A 21,117-nucleotide genomic window follows, 5' to 3' on the forward strand; every position below is an offset into this window, starting at 1 on the left:
TGACTGTGAGAAATTCCCCCACCATAGGACGCTATGTCTCCAGCAAAAATAAAGGCTTGACTGCTGTGGGAAATACGAGCTAGATGAAAGGAACCATAATGTAGCGGACTTCTGTTTGAGTTATACACACTATGTTAATGGATGAATGGTGGGAGTTGGACAAAAGAAAGGAATGAGATGAGAAGGAGAGTATGAATTGAGACAAGACGACAACTTATGAGTCTAGTCCAAAAAACAGAAAGGGTGAGGTGAAGACTGAATGGGACAAAGGGAATTGCTTTTTTTATATTCAGGGCGTCTTACAGGTAACTCCCTGTTTTCGCTCATAACTCCTGAAAATAAATAAATTAAACATATTCGTTTTTTGCTGGTGTTTATTGTAGTTGGTATGGTTTTACTACATAACTTAGTAGCTATTTATGACATGGCCAGAGAACCAAATCTTGAATTTTTCGTTTTACCTCAAGTAATACTGCAAACACTTTTATGTGTACTGTATCTGGCAAAGAAGAACCTGGGAAACTATTTAGCATGCACGTAACACACATATTTCAAGTCTCAAACTATTGGTCCGCCAACACTTTCCTGGGATTTGAGAGAAGGGGCCAAAACCTCACAAGATTTGCCAAGATCTAATTGAATCCAACTTATCTACTACAGTTCGGACTAGAAAGCAGATACTTGCGGCTTTGAATCGACAGTAATGTCTTTATTCTTTTACAATTCCAAATTATGAAACCATTTGTTGTCATTATGCCATACCTTTCAAGACAATCAAGTCATTGCTCAGGAACATCCCATCCCTGCAGGCACCTCAAACACCAAGCTTTGGACAATCCAAGAAAGCATGCATGAACTCAATTCAATTTCCTTCATAACCACAGTGAAGTCCCCCTACCACAAAGGTCAGCCACTAAATGAAATTCGTCTTCAGAGGGGAAGAGAGGATGATGAAGGCTGGAGTGCTGCGGTTTCCTTCCGAACTTTTCCCCTCAGCCACATGAAGTAAAGTCCATAGTGTTTAGAGAGTGTCACATTGTTTTCTTTCACGATATAGGAGGGTTTCCCTCGAGACTGACCAGCCTGGTGGTTTGGGGGCCTCTTGGGAACATCAGTTGGATTTTCACTAATGGACTGAATGAAATACTGCGTGCCTGGTCGAGCCGTCATATAGCTTTCGTTCAACCCTTCCTTCAAAACACAGTCAGGGAATGTCAAACCACTCATCCTCGGGTAAAAAAGTCCCACCGGCCACAAGAGATCATATCAACTCCATTACGTTGAGGGGAAAATCCATTTGATTCCATCTCGTGTTTGAGTTACAATAGAGATTGTTTCACTAAACCAAGCCCAAGCTTCCTTTATTGCATTCCAGACACTGTTACTAGCCAATATAATTCAAAATCAATGTTTCCATTGATTTACTACCTGAAATGAGACTTTTACCCCCACTAGAAGGTTTTCAATTTTGACCGTAGGGATATTGGGCTATGTTTGGAGGAAATCGAGCCAAAATGATACGTATCCCATCTGTGTGCATTTAAGTAATGGTTTGGTCTAAATGTTAAAAAAGAAATGAATGCTGTTTGGAAATGCAGGCTGGAGTTGGAGCCCGTTCCAGTCAAGAGTGTCCTCTTGAAACTCCAGACCCAGATGTTTCCTCAGAAAGGGAATAACATAATTTAGACAAAAGTCTCATGTCAGAAAAGTGGTCTTCATGTGCCACTCAATTGATTTTTCATCTTGCAAACGCTTTTATGAGAATAAATTCAGAAATACATGCACTATGCACCAAAAATGACTAAATTCTTATTTTTTACAGTGAGCTTTTGGAAGATCTGGAACGTAGTCCTCATGCGGCAGCCATAGCAGAGTGCTTTGTGGAAAGGGTAAGCACATGACTTAGAAAAATATACATTTCTTCCTTTTCCTTCCACACAGTGCACATATCTCAAAACAAGGCGTTTGTGTTTTAATGCATGTCATTCTAGGATTGTCGTCTGAGGACAATTCAGTTTTGTTCATTTGCAATCTTGGGGCCCTCGCTTGGCAGCATGGCAGAAGCACACAGATATGTTTGGGCCAGAAAAACAGATGGACTCTGTAAAACGAAACCTAAACATATCAGCAAACAGCGTTGAACTTTTAACACATGAACACGTCAGCTAAGTGCATTTGCAGACACTTTTGGCGTTCTTGTCTCCACACCACAATGACACAACAATGAGCAGACCAGGCTGGGATGGGAACCAGACAAGGACATCATTGTTTGGAGTGTTAGAGAGGTTAAAAATGTTCATGGCTCTTTGTGCAAAGATTAGTTTCATGGTTTGGAAGAAGGAAGTCATTCTTTACCTTTAAACATCTTGAGGCTGTGTCTCTATCTCAAGCAACAAGACCCAATGTTTACCTCCTGCTGAAACGGCCACTGTTAGGATCAATTAGCGCTGGCTTAGGAAGCAGAGAGTACATTCGATTAAGCCATTACCGGTGGGTTATTTTGAGGGTTTAGCACAAGTTTTTTTTCCCCTATAATCTCTGCAACATCGAAAAAAATTGAACTTGTTTCAAATCAAGCAGTGCCTCTAGACTAGATATCAGGCTCTAAATAGAGCACAGCATATTAGATGTGTTTACATGCTTGTACAGAAGTAGTTCAGTGAATGTAACTCTGCATCTGCTTAGCTGCCCATATCTGGTCAGATCTGGGTATACTAGCCATTGCCAAAGGAGATGATGGGGTTCACTTCGCTTGTTTTGGTACTGCTTCTGTTTTTGGTACACAAACATTAAGTGGAAAAATCTCCCATATGCTGCCAAGAGAATGCCAGTCTAGACTGTGCCATTTTATTCATCTGTTATATTTTTTGTCTGGTTTCATAACTCTGAACTGTCTGTATATTTTTATGTCTATAGTTAGTAGTGTGCTTTTGTTCATAGTATGTAAGCATTATTAGTATTTTAACAATTCATGATTTTGTTTTTTAGAGTGAAGCTTTTGACATTTACACCATATACTGCATGAATTACCCCAAGTAAGTATTTCTATGTCTATATGATCATTAAGGTACCATTCAAATGTTTGGTATCGGTAACATTTATGTGTGTGTGTTGAGTGAACTTATACTTTTATCCAAAAAAAAAAAAAAAAGATATTTACAATGTATTTTTGAAAAAAGTAGGTAGCACTGTATTTTAAGGTCTCCTTGCTACATATAATTGCTAGTATAATAACAATAAATTATGCATAATTACATGCAAGTAACCCTAAGCCAAATCCTATTCCTAACCATATAGTGAGTACATGTAGTTAATTAATATTACTCAGTACTTAAATGTATAATTACACTGTAACAAGAACACCTTAAAATAAAGTGTAACCAAAATGTATCATGGTTTTAGTAATAAAAAGTGTTTCTTAGGCATTTTCTTAAATGTAATATTAATATATATTTAAATACAAATACTATAATATAGTATAGTTTTACTGTTTTTACTTTATTTTTGATCAAATAAATACATCCTTGTTAAGCATAAGAGACAAAACAAGTGATTAAATATATATTTACCTAATCAAAATAACTCAACATGCAGTTTGATTGAGATTAATTTGTTTATAAATATTTATATAATGTTATACATATGTATGTATATGTATACTCACACACACACACACACACACACACACACACACACACACACACACATATATATATATATATATATATATATATATATATATATATATATATATATATATATATATATATATATATATATATATAGCATATTAAACTACCGAAATACTTAAAAACCTTAAACGTCCCACAAATATCCCTGAAAGATCTGTTGCATAATGATAAAAGTATGTGGCATTTTTATGGAAAGCATAATTAGAATCATGTGATGTAGATGTCAACCACAGTGATGTATAGTCATGTAAGATATTGTTGATGAATGTCATGTGGTTTTAATTAGTCAGTGTTAGCTATATGTCTAGTAGAAAAATTAGACATATCAGAGGCAAACATGCTTGGGTGATGACTACTTGGAAATACTTTTCAGCCCCTCTCTTAGTATTCCCATGGGCCTCTGGTACAGCAGCAGCAGATGTTCTGCTAGAAGCGGTTCTGATCAATCTTTAGAGAATTAGCTGTTGCATATTAATGCAGATAACTCTGCAGTTACTCAGCTTCTTAAAAGAATATTTTTAAACATATCAAATACATATTATTCAGAGAGACTGCATTCCTAATGTTTTGTAAGTACATTTGTAGGTTTATACGGCCATCAGCTCAATGCATTACTGAAGGATAAGGTGAAGTGCTGTCAGGTAAAGCTGCCAAACTGATGAGTCTCCCAGTAGACCACCCTGTTTAAATGTGATCCTCCCTGCTTCCGTCCAGCTCAGTAACGGTCCTGAGGGACTGCATGAAGAACGAGAGCCTGGTGCGCTTCTTCCAGGAAAGGCAGGCCACTCTGTGTCACTCATTGCCTCTGGAGACTTACCTGCTGAAACCGGTGCAAAGGATTCTTAAATACCACCTTCTGCTGCAGGTCAGTGGAGAACAATGCTTTAAACCTGATGCCATGTTTCTTTTTCTTTTTTTCTTTCAAAATGGTATGTTTTTTGCTGGAAGATGCTGTAGCTACGGCATCTGTTAGCAGGGGCAAATGGGGCCAAGCTAGTAAACTCTAAAACAGACGCGTTACGCTTGTTAGGCTGTACAGCTGATATGTTGTCGCCACCTTGTGGTAGGAACTGTCCAAACACTTTGATAAAAGTGATCCCGGGTATGAGGTGGTGGAAGATGCCATCATAACCATGACGGCAGTTGCCTGGTACATCAATGACATGAAGAGGAAACAGGAACATGCTGTCAGACTGCAGGTAATCCCAGGCATCAGATGCTCCCTGTAACTTTTGACTTTTGTAAATCTGCAATTAGCCCTGTTGCAAATGCAAACATTAATTATTTTTATAGGAGATTGAGAGCTTGTTGTTGAACTGGACTGGGCCTGATCTCAGTGGTTTTGGAGAGCTGGTGCTTGAAGGCTCTTTCCGGGTTCAGCGTGTGAAAAAGGAAAGAGCATTCTTTCTTTTTGATAAAATGCTTCTCATTGCCAAGAAGAGGCTGGATCATTTCATATACAGCACTCACATCTTTGTAAGTTATCATCATCCGCTCTAAAGTTACTATATATCTGCAGTAGGAATTAAGCATTTTACTTAAAGCATTCATGATATGTAAAACCTATGTTTTTCTCTTTCTCCTTCTCATCATTCAAGTGCTGTAATCTGCTCTTAGTAGAAAACATGAAGGATCCCCTCTGTTTTAAAGTGTCGGACCAAACTATCCCAAAACAGCAACACATTGTTCAGGTAAAATATTCAAAACACAGACAGATAACTTAATTACCAGAATGTTTAATAAAAAGCTAAAAATCGTACTTCTCTGTAGGCTAAAAACCAGGAGGAGAAGCGGTTGTGGCTACATTACCTTAAAAGGATGATAGTGGAAAACCATCCTGCATCATTACCCCAAAAAGTAAGAGTTATTTTTATATGTCAAACTATGTATCATTAATGTACAGCCAAAATTATCCAATATTTTGAGTTCAGCTCTATATATTTTTATGACTGGGCAATATATTGCACGTTATATTTGTGTGCATCTCGTCAATAAAGCCGATTCTGATTCGCTACGCAATGTCGCATTCAGTTTCGCGGGTGATTCATTTGCGATACTTAACACGATATTGCAAAGCTTTTCAGTGATCTACTGCTCTGTGTATTAATCGCCATTTCATTTGAAAAACAGATGATGGAGATTTACCGCTAATCAGAACCGGCTTTAATAACAAGATGTGCACGAATATACAGTGCAATATATTGCACAGTCATACTTAGCTTACAGATGAACACCAGAGCAATAAATATTTATTTATAACATGTTTTCCAGGCAAGGCAGGTTCTTGGTGACAACTTCTGTCAGTGTAAGTTTTCTTTGCATTCTTGCCATTTTCAAGTGTCACTTGTGGCAATGAAAGTGACTGGCTGTGAATACTTTGTTTTGTACCATACTTAGCTCCACAGTTTGATCAGGAGCCAATAAGAAAACCAATGCCTTCTCCACGACTGGATGATGTTCATAACTACCACAGAGGAAGAAGGCAGTCAGGTCTGGCATGTACTGTTCATTACAATACCTTAAAATGTCAAACCACGCTATTTTAAATACTCATAAAAGTGAACTTCATAACTCTTGACAGAGCCACCAGAGTTCATCTACACCCCTGAGAAAGCCAAGAAAAGCCTTCCACTCCTCCTCGAGGGTAACCTGCCATACAAGCGTGGGAGGAGACAATCCGGTGAATATATTTTCATAAAATTAACTAATGAAGTTGTGCAAATATTTTGAGTTATATACACAGCTGACTAATGCATCTATTTTATATGTTTATTATTTATTTGTTTATTGTTAAGATATATTGACTCCAAATTAAAATTCTTGTACTATGGCAAATAAAGTTTAAAGTCTAAAATCTAATCTTTATATCTCTCAAGCGCCTGCCAAAGATATTGAAGCTGCGTTCCAGCAAAGTGGTGCGTGTGGACTTTAGTTCTTTCACTTTCTATTACAGTTTTATCTTGTTTTTCTCTGATCAGTGATATTGCTTTGAAAGTGAATGTTAAAAAGTAAACAATATGAAAAGAGATATAGGTTTTAAGAATGAAATAGCCTATAAAATGTTTTGTCTATTTTTCTTTTTTCTGATCTGCCATGTCCTCACTGCTCATGGAATCTAGGTTCTTTAAAGGTGAGAGAATGTAATTTTCTTCAATTAAATATTATATATCATACAAGCTTAATTATATCATGTTTGCAACATCATGCAGTCTTTCAACAATAGTATACTTTTGATCAAATGTTTGTCATTATTCAAGTTTTTGTACATCTATGCTTCTGTCCATTTATTGGGTTTTAGGCTGGCAGTGAAGGGGAGTTGTGCCCACAGGCTGATAGCATGGGCTCATCAGGCAGTACCAGTACTCTGGCATCCTCTGTCATTGAAGTTGAATCTGGACGTGATGATCTGGCTTTATGTCAGGACGAAGATGACATGACACCACTCCCTCCACCACCAACACTGTCCATTACTGAGGAAATCATGCAGTTCATTAACGAGAGCCGTGCCCGACAAGGCATGGCGGAGTTAACATCTGAAGTGGTATATACAGGACATTTTGACACAATATGCCAAGACCGTAATTACTGTAGTAACTCACGCATTGTCATGATTTTATAGCAGTAATTAATGTTAATGTTAATTTGTTACTCTAGGCTTCTAGTTATAATAAAATGACGTTTTACTAATTGTTTTGTTATCCATTGTGCCAGTTGACTCCAGAGTCTCCGAAAGCCCAGACATCAGAACCACAGCAGCTAGATGAATCCAAACCACTAATAGCTGAGGTGGATGAAAACAAATATCAGACCAATGATACCGAAAGATCAGAACCAGAAGAAATGCTGGTAGATGTATCTGACAAAGACGAGGACAGCCATACATCCTGTGAAGCACATGTTGCGCAACCAGAGAAGCTTGAGAAAGCATCATCACAATTGCCCACCTCCAAAGAAGTGAATCAATCAGTAGAATTGACATTACCAGAACCCAGTCATAGTGAATCATCTAAGCCAGCCACAGATGAAAAGGGGGGTAAAGACACTGAGGACGCTGTCAGCAAAAGTGAAGAACCTAATGTGTTTGATAATTTGGACAAAACCATTGATGAGACAGTATGTGTGTCAAAATCTGCATGTAATGCTTTAAAAGCAACTGACAGCTCTCTTGTCCCCAAAGCAGAATCTGAGCAAAAACTAACCAAAAGTGACAAGCAGATTATTGAGAAGATACGCAGCTATTATGAGGCAGCAGAGGCAGGTGTCGAGGAGGGTCAGACAGCTCGAAGAAACAGTTTCTCTCATATTCCTGCTGGATTAGTGAAGGATTCGGTGTCTCGATTCAATGTTTGTGTTCGTCAAGACAGTTTGTTTGAGTCTGAGAGTAGCCGCTCAGACTGTGTTGAAACTGATGCAGCATCTTCCTTACTTCCAACTTCAGACCAAGTTGACCAGAATTTCAACCATGAGGAACCTGCTGATACAGCCGTTCCTGTTGCACATTCAGATGTTTTCCAAGAACAAGAAGAATTATTAAACAACAAGACATCAGAAGATAAAAAGGATGAAGACATTTGTGAGTTCAGCCCCTGTAAGGAACTCTGGAAGGAGAAAGAAATAACTGGCCAAGACTCTCTGAAAGTCCCTTTGCCAAAGGAAAAAGGTGTTAGTAAAGATATAAATGCTTCTGAGGAAAAGAAGCAATACCTAAACAGCACAACAACCCAAGTTCCGCATAAACATGATCCTTTACAATGCAATCCAGAGACATCTAATCTGCAAACAAAAGAGTCAGCGAATACATCTTTTCAGTATGGAAGCAGAACAAGAGTTAGGATGTCCTCCAATGGAAACCTGGATAGCCTTCCCAGCCAAATTAAAGTTGGCCGATGGTCTCGTCATGGCAAGGTGGTAACGTGTAGTCGTACCCTTTACGAAGGAATGGAAGAGGTATCAGATATAGGATTTTTTGAGGCTGGACCAGTCAATCAATGCTTGGTAGAAAACTCAGAAAAGATTCTTAATAAAGTACAAATGCTTGCACGCATGTACACAGCGAAAGCAAGCAGCATGAAAGTACCACTACACCAGAAAAAAACACGAGTGAGCAGGGGATCATGGTCAGTGGAGAGAAAAGGGAGCACTTCACCCAAGTCTCAACAAGTACAGCTACACCAGGGGGATATAAGGATCCTAAATCAGCCCACGGGTGAGTTCATTATCCATATAAAATTCAATTATGATCTTGTATGATATCATTCTACTTATTATTTTAAAATGTTGCCTGCTGTTTTATTGCAGAAGAATCTTCAGTATCAACAACTACTGAACCTTTTGGTCACATAATTTTAAGGGAGAAGCTGTCAACAACATATCATCAAGAAAATGATTGTAACCTCATTGGTCCCCCTGATGAGATCTCAACAAATGGATCTAATTCACTGTTTTTTTCATCTGCTGAATCCTCTGCTACTTCAGTTCAAATATTAACAAATGTTATGGAATCACAGGTCTCTGTGATGTCAGACCATGTAGAAAGCTCCTTAGAAAAATGTGAATCTAAACTACATGAAGGAGATCAATTCTTGTCAGCTTGCGCTGAAATTCAGGTCCAAGCTGAGCCATCCAAACTAGCAGAATTTCCATTGATAGAGCATGCTGACAGTATACTACAGTCCATTCAAGAGAATGATTCATATGCTGTGGACAAATCCACTGCAATAAATGGGACTGAAGAAGTACCAATATTGCAACAGGAGAACCCTACTTTTGTGAGCAATTCTAGTCCAAGTAGTGAACTTTTTATTGACCCAGTGATCATTAAACATTTAGAAGAAGAGATTCACAGTGTAGAGGAGACAAAAGGCTTAACTCTACAGCACTGTGAAAGCATAGATGATAAGCAAGGTGAAATGCATACAGGGCATTTGAATTCCAAGCAGGACCTGGCTGATGTTGAAACTACTAGCATAGAGGAAAAAACAACTGTAGTGTCCTCTGTTAGCGAAGCTGGTGCATGTCCCCCATTACAGTCAGCACCCTGTGCTCCAAACACTGTAGTTATCTCTGGAGGATCAGAGCTTTCATACCCTTTAGCCCAGGATGTTACAACAAGCCCTACACAACTCATGCCTCTGCTTGGTTCATACGGCAAGTGTAGTCCACTGCATGTCAAATCCAAAGAAGACCAATGCAATAATTCAAAGACTTTGAGCCCACCCTGTACACCGCCTGTAGGTGGACCTCCTTTGGATGAGCTACCAAGGTTTACTAGCCAAAGACCTTCCAATCTACCCTCCGCCACAGGAAAAAGAAGTCCCTTCACCAACTGGAATCCATCATCACCAGCCACTCAGAGGTAGTCTACTAAGCATGTCACAAACCAAGCTGTAGTAATAGGGCGTATCCAATGGATAATTAAATTATGACGTTGTAGTTTACATTACAGCAGTGTAAGTATTTGATCTTGTTTTAATCTGTCTTGTCTTGCCTTTTAGAGTGCCTCATATTTCATTGCGGACTGAGGAACAGATTCAAGATTCTTCAGTTTCTGGCCTTTCTACTCAGAGACAATCTTTTCCCCAGTCTCCTAATGATAAGCCTTCAAACATTTCTTTTGGTTATGAACGTCCATTAGATGCAAAACCACCATCTGCCTTTAGCCCAAGCCTGCGAATGCGATCACCATCTCCAGTTAAAAGTGCCCAGAACACCAGACTGTCCTCAGCGGCCTCAGCTCTTGCAAAGTCTCTTGCTGCCTCTTGTATCAGTCAAACAATTTCCCAAACCATGGCCAAGAGAGGTCTTCAGACTGCTTCCCCACCTGTAAGCTCCTCTCCTCTGCCCACATCTTCTGTAAAGTTAAGGTCACCATCACCCAAACCAATCACCTTGGACTCAAGTGTGGAATCAGGTTTTACAATTACATCCAGCACTGGGGTAGGGAGTCAACCCCTAAGGTCTTGTCCATCCCCGTTCAGATCAAACAGTCTTCGATCTAGTCCAGCAACAGTTCAGACCCCTCCTCCTTACCGTAGTCAACGCTCAATATCCCCTGCACCTCCAGTTAGCCTCCATTCAGTTCCGTCTGCCAACAGCCAAAACTCCTCTGCTCTTGAACAACTTTCTTATAATAATTTAAATGGGAATAATAATAACAATAACATTTTAAGTAATAACGGGTGGGCCACTAACCACAGAAAAGCACCACACACAAATGTGGGTGGACTCCCCCATTTCCATGATCCTCAAAGAACATCCTTGCACAATAGGGTTGCTCGTCCCTTTCCGTCCTCTGAGCCTAGCTCTCGTGTACAGTCCCCATCTATTTGCCCATCTCCAGTCACCCGAATCTGCTCCCCTCCACCTGCTCCGATCCACTCCAGTCATGTGGTAACAAAGCCACCAAATCCCAGAGCCCACAGGCAAGGCAGCTTTTTTACTCCTTTATCTTTGGAGATCTCAAGATCAACATCAACTTGTTCATTATCTCCCTGTGAGAGCCCCAGGATCACCTCTCCACCCCCTATTGGCATTCCTGCAAGTGTATGGGGTTTTGCTAATCCGCAGCCAAGGAATTCCTCATTAACAAATACATCTTCTGCAACAAAAGTGGACACCAACTGTACACAAAGAGGCACCAGAATCATCTCTCCTATCCCACTGGGAATGTCTTCGTGTTCGGCAACCAACTCTCAGAGCCAGAGAAGGCTACGAGGAGCCAGTTTGCCTGTTGTTGCTCTAGGGGATAGACCACCCAGTCCAACTAGACACGAACGCAGGTCTTGGGGAGAAAGTGGAAGATGGTCCATGGGTTCAGAATTGGGGTTAATAAGTCCTCATGGGGGTTCATACAGTGGCAGCCCATCTTCTATCAGCCCTGGCCCTCTTTCACCTGTTAGACTAACAACTGAAAGGACAGGTCTTAGCGGAAAACATTTTACAAGCATCGACTGGCCGGATGTACATGATATGTTGACTAAATACAACACAGAGGCGAGTACTGAAACAAATGTTTTGTCCTTCACAGATACAGAGCAAAATGACATAGAGGAACTGAGTTGTCGGAGCACCCTGATCTGTCCCTATGTTGCTCCAGCTAATGCAAATTTGAGCGAGAGTCCCATTCAGTGCCCAAACGAAGGAAAAACAGAAGAAAGTATTCCTAATCAAGGGTCCAAAACAACATTAAAAACCAGTTACGCCACAACTGTCAACTTGCAGATTGCCGGGAGTGGGAGGATAGCGTCTTTTAGCAATGCACAAGTCAGCCTGACTCAGACACTGTCCCCTGTAGCAGACAGCCAGAGCAGAAGAAGGGTCAGCATTAATAGCTGCAACTTCTCAATGCAGAACTGCAAAAGGCTTTGAGTGATGCGCTCCTGAGGTCTGGTGTGGTGCCTCGTTCTTCAAAGACACTTTATCTGGCACTTTAGCATGTAGCAGAGGAGAGAGTCAGCTTAGAGATCCAAGTCCACTCTGCACAGACCAAAAAAAATTAATGTTTAAAATAAAATACGGGTGTCAGCCAGTTGATGATATGGTCAGTGATTTTATTTTTTTTAACCCTCAACCCTCGTTTCTGGCCAGGATACCAGTAAAACATTAGTAAAAGACTGCTTTTTGATATATTTTGCAGTGTTTATTTTGTTGCTTTTAAGACTCTGTCATATGCAAATTTATTTTATGTAATAGAACTAAAGCCTGTGTCAGTAAAGGCTTTCAGTTGGCTGTGATATATAAACTTATTTATGAAGTAGTTGTTTTCTGGCACTTAACGCTTGTTTCTTTGTTTTGCACATTTTTCTCGAATGTGGTCCAGACGTGTCTGGAAAATAGTGTGTTTCAGACAAAACATTTTTGTGTATGTTAAAATATTTTGGTTTTGCCAGTGTTCTATATGGATTGGTTAAATATACATTTGAAAACAAGGGAACATATATTGCTGCTTTTATTCTTGTTAATGCAAACATCAAAACATCTGATCTGATATGTTTGGTGTACACAGTGAAAAAGCATTTTCTTCATGCCATAGAAAAATACCTGGTTTGGACTAAAACAAGGCAATGCTGATCAAACAGACTCTTGATTTTGTTTTCATTGTTAGTGTATTTTTAATGTAATGCATTGTTGGTTTCCAAAGGAGATCACAATCAATGGATGCTTAAGCCAATTGAACTATATCTCATATTTGTTTACCTAAGGCCTTTATGCTCCACCACATGCCTGCTAGAAATGGTGCAACGAAAACAATTGTTCAAACCTGCTCTCTGTACTTATAAAAAAACAACATGATTTTCACACTGTATGGAAAATGTGTTCTATTATTTGTACCTAAATAAAACCTGCATAGTGTAATTCAGATTTTTTTTATTTATTACCATAACTAAACAAAAATGTTATTTTGCTGTCATATGGTAAGATTTGTATGGGTGTGTCTAAAAGGAGGGCAACAATCACAGGGGAAAATAATGGCCCTTTTTGTAAACGCTGGGTAAAAAAGAAAGTAGTTCTTAGCATAATGAAAAATCCGAGAACTGCATTTGCAGACGAATAACATATGGGCCTATAGATAAAGCCGCATTGGAGTTCAGTGGTGCATGTCAGCTAACAGATTATTTATCTAAGTCGGAACCCTATTTTTTTAGGGCAGCAATTATCGGTGTACACTTTAAGAGGACGAACGCAGTTTTTAATAATATAACTCCTGTAAGGCTCAACGTGACCAGCATGGAATCATTGACGCGTTACGTTTAATTGGGTGCTTAAGAACGACGTGCATTACAACTTGTCGAGTGAACCGAGTGTACACTTTCAGTTTCAGTGGCTCGTCAAGCGCAGTTGTTCGTTTGACTCGCGAGGGCATCACAGTCCAGCCCAATCACGCAGCTGCATAAAACAACCATTGAGCGCCACTCGCTCGGTCGATGTTCTGCGCCGCGAGGCTCGTGAAGGCGGACGCAGCCTGCTCTCGTAAAGTCTTCTCAGCTGGAAATGGACGGAGACTCGGATCTCGGCGTTTTATTATCGCTCTGCTTTTCCTTGGAGTTGAGGCAGATGAAATCAAAGCGACCTATTCTGCATGATGATTAGGAGTGAATGTACAATTCTGTCTGCGGACGACGTAAACTACTCTTTCCAGAAATGTTTGATGAGGTAGGTCTGTGCCACAGATTATTGCATTTTAAAATGTCTTTTAGTGTCTGTTGGTGTTTTTTTTTTTTTTTTTTTTTTTTTTTACTATTCAATTAACATTATTGGAAATACGTAGGCTATGTAAATAATAGAAACATATAGTTCGACCTTTTGAAGGCATGTTCTTGTTAAATCTCTTAATGTGTATTTGTTTCTTCCCTCTTTTTTTTTAGCTTACAGGCAGAGTTTTTCTTCAGCCATGTGCTCTATATTGTGTATCTACTAAAAAAAATGAAACCCTAGGAAGGGGAAAATGTAGCCACTCAAAGAGCCCCAACTCTTCCCAGGCCTGACGCCAAATGTGTTGGTGAGGGAAAGCTGGATATTTGATATGAGGACAGATTTACTCTACTATTCCATGCATTTTACTTCATTATTTCTATATTTGCTGATCATGTTGACAAGACAGTTCAAGTGTCAATTAGTATGCAGCAAGGAAAGTGTGGAGATTGTGAAAATGATCACAAGGGAGCTGGGCAAAGCGGTACCATATTATTTAGTACTGATTTTTACTTAAAAATAATAATATAATACAATCTGTCTAGATTGTTCTTACTCTGCTTTTGTTTACTCTGGTTTCTCTTATGACAGAAATATGATGGAATGCTGTACACTCCAACTCTAGCAGATTTTGAGGTATGTGATTTTAACTGCAATATTTTGTTAATAACGTTCTATTTGAATATGCTGCCAAAAATCATTTACCTGAAGATGCGTTTGAACCTTTGGCCTTAGACGATAATGTATTATTTGCTCATTTGAATAAGTTAATGGTTCATTTGTATTTCTTTGAATCCTGAGGAAAGATGTTTACAATATAATATTTTTCGCAAGTGATGCAGTATTGAGATCGTAGAATTTTGTGAAGAACAGCTGGGATATTTTCGTTCTTTGTTTATTCTTTTGTTGACCTTTAGTTTGCGCTCATGCAAGGCTGCATTTCAGAAAGCTTTTAACATTACTGTCAGCACCATTTGTAGATTGTGTTGTGTAATTTTTATTTATTATCTACTTTCAGAGCGAGAAAGCACAGATGTCCCACTTATCACAAAGTGTCATGACAAAATTAATATTATCTACAAAAAAAAAAAATTAAGGTGTTTTTTCTGTATTTTGAATATAATTAATGAATGTGCTCATTATATTTTAATCATGGCTCAGTAAGTGACTGGCACAAAGTTGTTATAAATCTTTTTTTTGCATATAAAAATGCATATAGAACACAAAACCGTAATGGTCCATTTTTTTTAATTGATGCGTGGTTTGTTAGGACAATATTTGGTTGAGATACAACTATCTGAAAAGCTAGAATCCGAGGGTCCAAAAGAATCTAAATATTGAGAAAATCATTGAAAAACGGACCACTCCACGGCACCCAAAATTATACTGAAAACATTTAAAAGCCTTTATTCACACGACTTTACGGTAAAAGCAGCACACACTGAATTGTTTTTTGGGTATATAATTGTACCCAATAAATCCAAATGATTATTTATTATGGCCCTTCACCCCAGACTGATTACCTGGACAGGTGTAGGTGGCCTTATCCTTGCCCCGTCTGTAATTTTGAGCATTCATACTCATACTATTGTCTTCCCGTGTTTACCTTGGACTGTCTTCTGATTCTCTGTTTGTTTGCTGTCCGCCCATTGACCCCTTGCCTGGAATTATCGATGCAGTAATTTCACATTCAAACATTAAATAAATGTACAAACAACATAAAGACAATACATTTTAAATATTTTTTATAATAGCATTTTTTGTGACTGAAGGCCAGCATCACTCTGATGTCTCTAAAATTGATTAACGATTCAATCATTGAGTAGCCATTCCACATAAAACCTTTAAACCAAACAATTTTTTTGGTAGCTTCATGACTTAAGTGACTACGACGTTGCATGCACATCGTTTATTTCACTCTTTGAAATGAAAGGATACAGGCTAGAGCCTCTAATGTCTGTGCATTCTTTAAGCCTCATCACAGGCAATTAATTGTTATTATCTCTTTTAACAGAACTGCTCCAGCTCCACGCTTATGTGCTTTGCACTGGAAGTGAATGTTTTGTTTGTTGAAATCCAGAGTAGGGAAAATTATCAGTTTGAGCGCCTACCAAGGATCCTCAAGGTGCTGACAAATAAGGTGAGTTCAATATCTGCTAGAGATTTAAGGATGATCCAATAATGGTAGTTAAAAAGATATTTTCATAGAACTCACACACGTACATATGAACAATATTAAAAATGCTACAAATAAAAAGAAAGTAGATTGCATAAATCTATTGTGTATATATATTTGATCTATTTTTTTTACCAAGTTCATAGGGCTTACCCATATGTTAGGATTGTTTTGAAATCTGTATAAATCATCGCTCGACTGTTTAAACAACGAACTCTAGAGAGTTGCGACTTTCAAAGTGAAAATGCTGGACAGAAATGTTAGCAATTAAGTCATGTGGTTTGGGTCGGACCATTAAAATGCCATTAGCTAAATTGTTTACACTTAAGGCCATGGAAACTCTTAAATGGTAAAAAAGGTTTTAAAAGACAATGGGGATGGAAAGACAAGAATTACTGCATATATATGTATGTATCTATATATATGAGTCATATGATGATTAGTTTTAAAAAAGGCTACGATTTCAAACCATTATAATTCTACAGTTATGAAAGTGAAACCTAATGCAGAGAATGAAGTAGCTTTTTCAATAAGCCCTTCTGCTGGTTTTGCTCCATGTTTTTAAATGTGAACCAGTGGATGGACAAAAAGCAAATGCATTCTAAAAATCTAAACAATTAAGCGTCTAGATATAATGTTATTTAATCAATTAATTAATAATAATTGTTTAAATTGATTTATCTATTTTCTAAGAAATTCAGCAGATCTTTAAAAAGGTCTTTAAAGTTCCTAAATTTGTTGTTAAAAAGATACCAGGCTATTATATTGTACCATTTGAAATAACTTTAATTTCTTTCAATGAAAAGGAAACTGAGTAAAAGGTGTAAAAGGTATGAAGACCTGAATTATTAATCTGACCCCTTATAAAGGAGAAAAAATACTGGCCCTCCTCACTATCAGAGTTAGCCATCCCTGGACTAGAGCATAAGGATAGTTTGTATAAGTTTGTAAACAAAGTTTGAGGTTTTTTTGAAAAAGCCATTTTAAAGTAGTTTTAAAGGAGATATCAGATGCACAGATACACAGTGTTTGCATATAAATATGTCTTAGGTATTGCTCTGCTAGTGCAGTTAGTTTGAGTGAGTGTTGAACGCTGCAGTCCGAATCTTGTTGCACATCAAACAAGCGTACCGAGACCACTAAAAAGATAAGCGGTGTAACCAAAACATAAGCAGAGGTCAAACGTGGAGCAATGATGAGCTTTCAGGTAGTGAAAATAAAATGATCAAAGTATCATTCATCTCTCATTACAGTAAATCTGATTTTAGGCATTAGGTTTAGGTGTAGGGATATGGTAAAGACAAAATTTTTGGATTATATTGTTCCAGGGTCAAAATATATGCATTCATATAACATGTGTAGAACCTATATGGAGTGTGTTACGGTACTGTGAGAAAGATACTAAAAGCTGTCGGAAGTCATCCATCCTGTGAAAGGTCAATGTTGTGCTACTAAACAACAGAACAGGCTGGACCTATGTGCTTTCACCAGATGTCTCACTGATAGTCCAGCTGTCGTCTTTCTCATGCTTACCTTTTTTTTTATCAGCGGGGCTGTGAAGAAAACTGTGAGATGTCATGTTTCTTGCTTTAGTGGTCTCTAGACAGCTTTAGTTTCTACGTACATGAGCGAAGGTGGATGCATAGTCATAAGACATGCACACCTGTTTAAAAACAACACCATGGAGCAAATGTAGCTCAGTATAGCTCAATCAAGGAAACATTTTAGATTTTGTAGGGAGGTTGAACAAAATCAATGTTTAATGGAAGTCAACAAATCATTGAACGAACCGTATAACACTGCACTGGATATTAAAATCTAAAATCGAATGAAACACTATTATTATGCACAGTAACAAGATCGTCAGTCTAACACATTAACTCAAAACACCAGATACTTCTCTTTTCAATCTAAATAAGACTTATTATTAGATTTACTGGATAAATCTAAGACACATAATCAAATTTAACTCATACAAGTTGCAGGGAAAGGGAAAGTGAGGAACAAATGAGTTTTAGAGAGTAATAATGTGAAAACCCAAGTTACGGCAATATGTGAAATTTAATAGACCTGAACAGCCATTAATCATTTAATTAACCCTCCTCGCATTGAGTTCCTCAATGAGGTTGAAATTTATATTAAATTCACCAGTTCAGAATCTGGAGGTTGTACTAGCATTGCCTTTGTGTTACCGAATTTTCCTTTGGAGTTTCTCGAGGTTGCTGATTGGCTGGAAGGTCAGTAGTCATGGAAGTCTTGGGAGGCCAATGATTGGCCATTGTCTGAGAGTCATAGTCTGGTTGAAGGTTTGATACAGTTGCAGCAGACGTTATAGCCGGAATAGCTCGCAAAGAATGAATAGTAATACAAATATTAATGTTAAAGTGTATAATGATGGCTGATCTCAAGGTTACACATCTCAAACGCTGGTCTTCAATCTGTCTGCCTCTCGAGGACTCCATTTCGCTATTGAATATCTGAACTTAACTTCTTCCATCTGTTCTGCGTGAATATTTCTTGTGTACTGTTGGCTAACGTTAGGCAAAGGCATTCAAAATAACAGGTCATGTGCCTGTAATCAATGATATTTATTCATTCATTCATTTGCATAACTAGATATATAATAATCTTTTAATATTGTAAAATAATATAATTTCTGATCCTAACCATGTCCTGCATAAAGACTTTGAATCAAAGCGGAGGCACAGGATACACAGATACTGGTATGAAAAAAATATCTCGTCTGACAGTAAAGTATTACGTCATCATCTGTTTGCCACAGATGTTATCTGGTGCTAAGGTTTAATTTTACAACATCTGGTTGTCCTGGAGCCTCTTTGTGGAATTCAGCTCCTCATGTTTCACTGCTTATTTGAAAATCGAAGCTTAAATTTATCATAGGCTCTGATCCAAAACCTAGTAAACTGAACTGTTTGTTATTAACAGCTGCTATCAGGATACTAGTTGAAATAAAACCTTTTAATATGACTTGGTACTTAATAGTTAGCAACTCCTTATATCTCAAAAACAACTAACTCCACATTGGACTTTGTTCACTGTTGAATTCAGTTTGTTGTTAGCATGTTGTTAAGCTAAAAGATAAAGCATAATAATCTAACCAGCAACTTAATTGCTCAGCAACTCAGCAGCTTACAATTGAATCCAGTATGTTTTGACGTTAGCATGTTGACACTAAATGAAATACATTATGCATATTTTAAATTAAATTATGTATTAATGAGAACGTTAAAGAACTATAAAAATGACTAGGAATAAATGCTTTTTCTGATTTTGAGAATCAGGGATAAATTGTTTCTGTTATCTTCAAGACTGACTAACCTCACATAATGCCGTATTAAGTTGCAGGACAAAATGGAGCCATGTCCAGACTGTGAGTTCTATCGAGAAGAAACACCAGCGACTTTTCTGGGAACCTTACAAACTGTTTTACAACGGATGAATGCTGAGAAAAGCTGTGCTCCTGTAACACCGGGCCAGCAGAGCAAGCTCTCACCTCTGCTCTGATCGTCTTCGCTCCCTCTGCTTCCTTACCAGCCACTTTCTGTTTGGCGCCCATAAACAGGGCCTTACCAAATGGAAGACGTGAAGTATCTTTTGCTGTTGCCAACTACACAGATCGTTTTCCCTGTTTTGGTCTTGATAAGTCTTGATGGCATGTTCATGCCATTGCCATAACCTTTTTAATTTGGATTGCCCTCTTAGATTTTGTCCTTGGACTGTTGCCTTTAATAAAAGCTCAGATGCTTGTCTGAGTCCTGCCGTTACAGCTCCAAAGAAGAACAAGACACATTTAGAGACCTTTATGACGAAAAAAAAAATAAACATGATCTAAAGGAGCAGATTCATGTGGATTTGTGAAGCAATTCTGGATAAGCTTCTGAAAAACAGACACCATATATTAAGCTACAATACGTATCCTTCTGTACATAACCATGCAAATAGATTTTTATTAAATAAATGACTTTTATGGAATATTTGTTACAATAGTCTGTTTTGACAACAAATTAAACCCATGGGCAATTTTGCTGACCATTAGCTTTCCTATAAATTATAACTGTGTAGCTAATGTTACAAGTTTTTCGTTTGAGAATTGCAGTAATATATTACATTGAACGAAAGAATTACTGTCATTAGAATTGTGTACTAGAGTTAGAATTGTGTAATATATCTAAACTGAAGTTTTAACTGGTCAAAGGAACCAGGGTCAAAAAATGTGATAAGACAAGTTTATTAAACAAATGTCGATATTTTGCTACATGCCATGTTGAGTTATCAAATTGACAATAATAAGTGTTACACATTATTGACTATTTAATGAATGTTGCAATATTGGTAAATGAAGTTATACTCTCTCACTGCTCTGTAATTTTGGAAAGGAAATAGCACTTATGAAAGAAAACCAAAACCAAAAAAATCCAAAACCAAAACTATGCTCTGCTTTTACAATATTGACAACCATGTCCTTCGATTTTGGTAGATTTTTATCTCAATGATTATCATGAAAATGTTTGGATGTATTATACCATTGTTTTACTTTATGACATGAAAGGGTTTTGACAGCCTTTTTTAGTTTTATAGCAATAAAAATCACAATTATTCAAAATGTGCCATAAATTACAAGATTTATGCTAATGTGCTAAACATATTTCTTTCATTTTTTAATAATTAAAAAGTTCAATTATTAACAAATTATGTTGTATCACAGTGAATTGTATGAAAAAAGTACTAAACCTTCTGTATTATCTGTAATTTTTTTCGTTTTACTGTAACAACAAGGAACTACATTGAAATAGCCTACAGTAACTTAAAGTAAAGTGTAAAAACAATAACACCTCTTTTTTATTGAAAGTATACATAAGAAAACAGTAGGAAAACAAGGGACATATAGATGTTTTGTAGTCGTTTTGTATTGTATGGTTAAGCTTAAATAGATATTTTAGATTGGATAAAAAGTATTTCACTGTTTCAATTGTACCATTTACGTGCTGCTGCCAAGGGTTCAATAAAGATTCAATAAAAGCTTTGCTGATTCCTCTA

At 37.6% G+C, this 21,117-nt stretch overlaps 2 protein-coding genes across 7 annotated transcripts in view; both read left to right on the plus strand.

The window, feature by feature from the left end:
• plekhg2 (pleckstrin homology domain containing, family G (with RhoGef domain) member 2) overlaps nucleotides 1–13,046 on the plus strand; it is a 36,138-nt gene extending 23,092 nt beyond the window's left edge. For all 3 annotated transcript variants that reach the window (XM_043258779.1, XM_043258781.1, XM_043258780.1), the window contains 16 exons: nucleotides 1,823–1,889; nucleotides 2,989–3,035; nucleotides 4,407–4,557; nucleotides 4,760–4,891; nucleotides 4,986–5,168; nucleotides 5,291–5,383; nucleotides 5,463–5,549; nucleotides 5,964–5,997; nucleotides 6,090–6,182; nucleotides 6,274–6,372; nucleotides 6,569–6,607; nucleotides 6,812–6,822; nucleotides 6,991–7,233; nucleotides 7,404–8,898; nucleotides 8,991–10,047; nucleotides 10,187–13,046. In XM_043258779.1, coding sequence (XP_043114714.1) covers nucleotides 1,823–1,889; nucleotides 2,989–3,035; nucleotides 4,407–4,557; nucleotides 4,760–4,891; nucleotides 4,986–5,168; nucleotides 5,291–5,383; nucleotides 5,463–5,549; nucleotides 5,964–5,997; nucleotides 6,090–6,182; nucleotides 6,274–6,372; nucleotides 6,569–6,607; nucleotides 6,812–6,822; nucleotides 6,991–7,233; nucleotides 7,404–8,898; nucleotides 8,991–10,047; nucleotides 10,187–12,059 — 5,704 coding nt within the window. In that variant the 3' untranslated portion in view covers nucleotides 12,060–13,046. The remainder of the gene's footprint in view (nucleotides 1–1,822; nucleotides 1,890–2,988; nucleotides 3,036–4,406; nucleotides 4,558–4,759; nucleotides 4,892–4,985; nucleotides 5,169–5,290; nucleotides 5,384–5,462; nucleotides 5,550–5,963; nucleotides 5,998–6,089; nucleotides 6,183–6,273; nucleotides 6,373–6,568; nucleotides 6,608–6,811; nucleotides 6,823–6,990; nucleotides 7,234–7,403; nucleotides 8,899–8,990; nucleotides 10,048–10,186) is intronic.
• A 136-nt stretch (nucleotides 13,047–13,182) lies between these two features.
• On the plus strand, nucleotides 13,183–21,117 carry il15l (interleukin 15, like). 4 transcript variants are annotated; one of them, XM_043258785.1, is made up of 6 exons: nucleotides 13,198–13,844; nucleotides 14,057–14,190; nucleotides 14,289–14,367; nucleotides 14,475–14,519; nucleotides 15,898–16,023; nucleotides 19,420–21,117. In XM_043258785.1, the coding sequence occupies exons 3-6, from the start codon at nucleotides 14,341–14,343 to the stop codon at nucleotides 19,582–19,584; spliced, it is 363 nt and encodes a 120-aa protein (XP_043114720.1). In that variant the 5' UTR covers nucleotides 13,198–13,844; nucleotides 14,057–14,190; nucleotides 14,289–14,340; the 3' UTR covers nucleotides 19,585–21,117. The 4 variants fall into 4 exon arrangements, with proteins under 4 accessions (XP_043114719.1, XP_043114720.1, XP_043114721.1 ...); XM_043258786.1 differs by having other exon boundaries at nucleotides 14,293–14,367; XM_043258784.1 differs by having other exon boundaries at nucleotides 13,183–13,844; nucleotides 14,057–14,367; nucleotides 19,426–21,117.

This window comes from Puntigrus tetrazona, chromosome 15 (assembly GCF_018831695.1).
Source record: "Puntigrus tetrazona isolate hp1 chromosome 15, ASM1883169v1, whole genome shotgun sequence".
NCBI classification, from domain to species: Eukaryota; Metazoa; Chordata; class Actinopteri; order Cypriniformes; family Cyprinidae; genus Puntigrus; species Puntigrus tetrazona.

Excerpts from the sequence above, each read along its gene's own strand:
- il15l (XM_043258782.1), top strand. The coding sequence starts at position 14,215 with ATGAGGACAGATTTACTCTACTATTCCATGCATTTTACTTCATTATTT. Across the intron at positions 14,368-14,474 it reads CAAGGGAGCTGGGCAAAGCG|AAATATGATGGAATGCTGTA; the intron begins GTACCATATTAT and ends CTCTTATGACAG. Across the intron at positions 16,024-19,419 it reads TCAAGGTGCTGACAAATAAG|TTGCAGGACAAAATGGAGCC; the intron begins GTGAGTTCAATA and ends TGCCGTATTAAG.